We start from the raw sequence: 4426 nt of genomic DNA on the forward strand, positions 1-4426 counted from the left end.
TGACTTGATAGAGGACTTTAAGATTTTGATAGGGTGCGATAGGGTTGATGTCATCAAGTCATCACTATCAGTACAGGGTAAAAATTCGGAACTGACAATCCTAGTTGTCATGAAACATGTTTCTCCCACTTAAACAATAGAACTCCGTCCCCCCACACACACACTCACCTTCCTTTTGATTTTGACAACAACTTATTCGACTATCCTCCTCCAGCTTTTCCCTCAATTCTCCTCCCCTGTAGGTGCTGACTCTCGGGTTCAGTTTCGCACTCACCTATTGCCCTCCTCAATATGTCACCCAGTTGTCTAAATCTTTACACCTGAATTTTTTTAAAAAACTGTCTAACAGGAGATTCACTGAGCTGTGCTGGGCTGGGCTCTGCTGTGTGAATGAGACATTTGATCAGTCTATTCATGATAGGGGTCTTGGAATTGGGGGCAGTGGGCAGTTCAAGTGGTAGCCTTCAATGACACAACAACTTCAATTTATACAGTACTTTTAACATTATAAAACGCCCCAAGGTGTTCCACAGGATAATTGTAAAACAAAATTTGTCAAAAGATTAGATGAAGTTGTACAAGATCATGATCATGTGAAAATTATACTCCTTCTAAACCTATAAATCTCTGCCCCGCACACACTTCTTCCAGCCTACGAATTCATCCGAACCTAATTGATCCTGCTATCTTCCTCCAGCTTTTCCCCAATTCTACTCCCTTGAAGGTGCTGACTCTTGGGTCCAGTTTCACCCTCACCTATTGCCCTCCCCAATCTGTCACCCAGGTGTCAAAATCTTTACACCTGAAGTTAACAAACTGTTTTGCTAAGGGAGCGTCACAATCAAATCCAGTAACTATCCAGATGTACTTTGTGTCAGGGCGGGGTCACTGCGCCCCCCACCCCCACTTTCCATCCCAGTCCCAGGGTTTTAGAGACTGGGCTCCGGATGAGTAATGGCGGCCGCGGCTCCCACAATCCGCTGCGCTGGAGAAACCGCTCTAATTGTCGCGCCGGTGGGCGGCCCGGGAATGCGCATGTCCAAAATAGAGGGGAAGATGCGCATGTGCTGGGGAGACGGTGGAATGCGCATGTGAGCCTGCGGGTTTTCGGGAGGAATGCGCATGTGCGGGGGTGAGATAGGGATCGGCGCAAAGGCCGCGCTCTGATTGATTGGGGGATCATTGTCTGTTCCGTCTTCCAGCCTTTCCCATTCGACAACACCTCACCGCGGCTAGGGGTGGAGGGCAAAGTCTCTCCCATCACCTTCCCTTCATGCTCAGGGGCTGACGAATGGGGTGAATTGGATGACCGGAAGGACTCTCGTCCTCCACCCAATCAGAGCGCGGGCTTTGTGTGAATGAAGATTGAGCTTCACACAGACTAAAACTTCCTCCTGTGTCCAACATCTGTGAGTAAAACACTTTCTTTTCTCCCCCTTTCCATTTCTTTTCTCATTCTGGGGGAAATTGTTGACTTGCAGAAACTGAAGGGAAAGGAAGTGAATCCAGGGAGGGTGCAGACTCTGGAAAGGTTGGCCCAGGTCTCTCTCTCTCTCTCTTAAAGACATTGACATCCTTTGCTCCCTCAGATTGACACATTTATTTGTCTGGCTAAAAGGATAGTCTCTTTCCTAATGTTCACAATTAAAGGGGTAGTTTCCCCAGGAGATGGCTGACATTTAAGGGGACAGTAAGTTAATATGAGGCAGAGATACGTCTAGTGTTGTTTGTATTGGATATATTATTTATAGTTCTGTAATAAAGTTCATTTATTCTTCTTTCTAGTCAGAATAAGTGGGTCATATGGCACAGAAAGAGTCTATTTGGAACTTGAGCCCATGCCGACTCTCTGTAGAACAATCCAGTCAGTCCCATTCCCCTTCTTTATCCCCGTTCCCCTGCCAGCTTATTTCTTTCAAGTACCCATCCAATTTCATTTGGAAATCATTGATTGCCTCCACTTCCATCACCCTCCTCCGCAGAAACTTCCAGATCATGACCACTTGCTGCCTAAATAAAGTTCTTCCTCAGATTCTCCCTGTCTCTTCTCAGTAAATATACTTATGAGAAGGTTCTCAGGTTTTGGACAAGAAGCAGTGACCATGGATCTGTCGATCATCATGAACCGATACCTTCAGGATAACTGGGAGGGTGTATATCAGGTACAGCAGAGTGAGAATGGATGGAGAATGGTTGGGACGGAGATTTACAGTTTTTGGGAAACAAGGGAGGAAGGAATGTTCCATGGAAACTAGAATTGTCTGTTCTAAATTTCTACAGTGACAACTTTTGTAAACTCCTTTCACAGGGTGTTAGAAGGGGAGGATTTACAGACTGAAATCTGAAATCAAACATCACATCAAGACCTGGCTGAATCACTCAATTCATGACAACTGAATATCATCGGTCTCGGAATCTAGAAGGAGAAATGTTTTTCTCTTTTATCTGGCTCAGAAGGTTTTAAACATCAGTGTGACTGGAAAAGCACTGAGCTACACACACCCGAGTGAGAGTGTTCCAGTGCACTGACTGTGGAAGGAGCTTTATCCAGTTAAACAGTCTGAAAAAACATCGCACTATTCACAGCGGAGAGAGACGGTACACGTGTTCTGTGTGGACAACGCTGCAACTGATTGTCAAACATGGAAAGACACAAGGACACCCACACCATGGAGAAACCGTGGAAATGTGGGGACTGTGGGAAGGGATTCCAGTTCCCATCTACACTAGAAACTCATCGACGCAGTCACACCGGGGAGAGGCCATTCACCTGCTCCGAGTGTGGGAAGGGATTCACTACTTCATCCCACTTGCAGAGACACCAGCGAGTTCACACCTGGGAGAAGCCATTCACCTGCTCGGAGTGTGGGCAGGGATTCAGTGATTCATCCCACCTGCAAACACACCAGCAAGTTCACATGAGGGAGAGGCCGTTCACCTGCCCTGAGTGCGGGAAGGAATTCATTCATTCATCCCACATGCGGAGGCACCAACGAGTTCACACCAGGGAGAAGCTGTTCACCTGCTCTGAGTGTGGGAAGGGATTCAGTGAGCCATCTGCCCTGCGGGGGCACCGGCAAGTTCACTTTGGGGAGAGACCCTTCATCTGCTCAGAATGTGGGAAAGGATTCACTCGATTATCCAATTTGCAGATCCACCAGACAGTTCACACTGGGGAGAGGCCATTCACCTGTTCTGAGTGTGGGAAGGGATTCACTCAATTATCAAACCTGCTGCAGCATCATGTCACTCACACGAATGAGAGACCTTTTAAATGCTCTGACTGTGGGAGTGGCTTCAAAAGCTCTCAGGTACTGATGGTCCACCAGCGCATTCACACTGAGGAGAGACCGTTCAGCTGCTCTCACTGTGCAAAGAGATTTAGAACATCATCCAAGCTGCTTATGCACCAGCGAGTTCACACCGGGGAGTGGCCGTTCACCTGCTCTGTCTGTGGGAAGGGATTCAGTCATTCATCCACCCTGCTGACACACCAGCGAGTTCACACCGGGGAGAGGCCATTCACCTGCTCTGTGTGTGGGAAGGGATTCAGTCATTCATCTACCCTGCTGACACACCAGCGCATTCACACTGGGGAGAGGCCTTTCATGTGTTCCATCTGTGGGAAGAGATTCACTGATTTATCCACCCTGCTGAGGCACCAGCGAGTTCACACTGGGGAGAGGCCATTCACCTGCTCTGAGTGTGGGAAGGGATTCACTCAGTTATCCAGTCTGCAGACACACCAGCGAGTTCACAGTGGGGAGAGGCCGTTCGCCTGCTCTCAGTGTGGGAATGAATTCTCTCATTTATCCAGCCTGCGGAGACACCAGCGAGTTCACAAGTGATTACAGGGGTTGGATTCTGCTGTTATTGCTGCTGTTAATCACATCCGAGCCATGTTCATTCTAACAGTTTGTGAAGTGGAATATGGTTTTATAATAAAATACATTGATTATTATTTCTAGTCCTGAACTATAATAATGTAGCTACGCTGTATCTTTCCAGACATAGAGTCATTATGACACAGGAGTCCATTCAGCAACTTGAGTCCCTGCCGACTCTCTGATGAGCAATCCAGTCAGTCCCATTCCCCCTCCATAACCCCTTTGCCCTGCAAGTTTATATCCTTCAAATGTCCATCCAGTTTCATTTTAAAAGCACTGATCATCTCTGCTTCCAACATTCTCGTAGGCAGTGAGTCTGTCTCTGTGTCCAGTACTGGCCGGTCTCATGACTTTGCTCCCAGTGGGCTGATGTTGTTTGAGCCTGGGAGTGCACATTTCCACTGAAATGATCCACAAAAGCTGATGAAGGATATATATTTTATCCTGGATAGCAAATAGTCTTTTTCCTACCACTACAGGTAAAGCTAAAATAAATACATTTGTCTCTGTTCCATTGAATCTACAGCACAGGGCTAGGC

At 47.2% G+C, this 4426-nt stretch overlaps 1 protein-coding gene across 1 annotated transcript; it reads left to right on the forward strand.

The window, feature by feature from the left end:
* Nucleotides 1-1110: 1110 nt before the first annotated feature.
* LOC121273752 (zinc finger protein 229-like) lies at nt 1111-3942 on the forward strand. Its single transcript, XM_041180914.1, has 2 exons — nt 1111-1409; nt 2309-3942. The coding sequence occupies exon 2, from the start codon at nt 2643-2645 to the stop codon at nt 3846-3848; it is 1206 nt and encodes a 401-aa protein (XP_041036848.1). The 5' UTR covers nt 1111-1409; nt 2309-2642; the 3' UTR covers nt 3849-3942.
* Nucleotides 3943-4426: the final 484 nt, after the last annotated feature.

This window comes from Carcharodon carcharias, assembly GCF_017639515.1.
Source record: "Carcharodon carcharias isolate sCarCar2 chromosome 27 unlocalized genomic scaffold, sCarCar2.pri SUPER_27_unloc_1, whole genome shotgun sequence".
Classification (NCBI taxonomy): Eukaryota; Metazoa; Chordata; class Chondrichthyes; order Lamniformes; family Lamnidae; genus Carcharodon; species Carcharodon carcharias.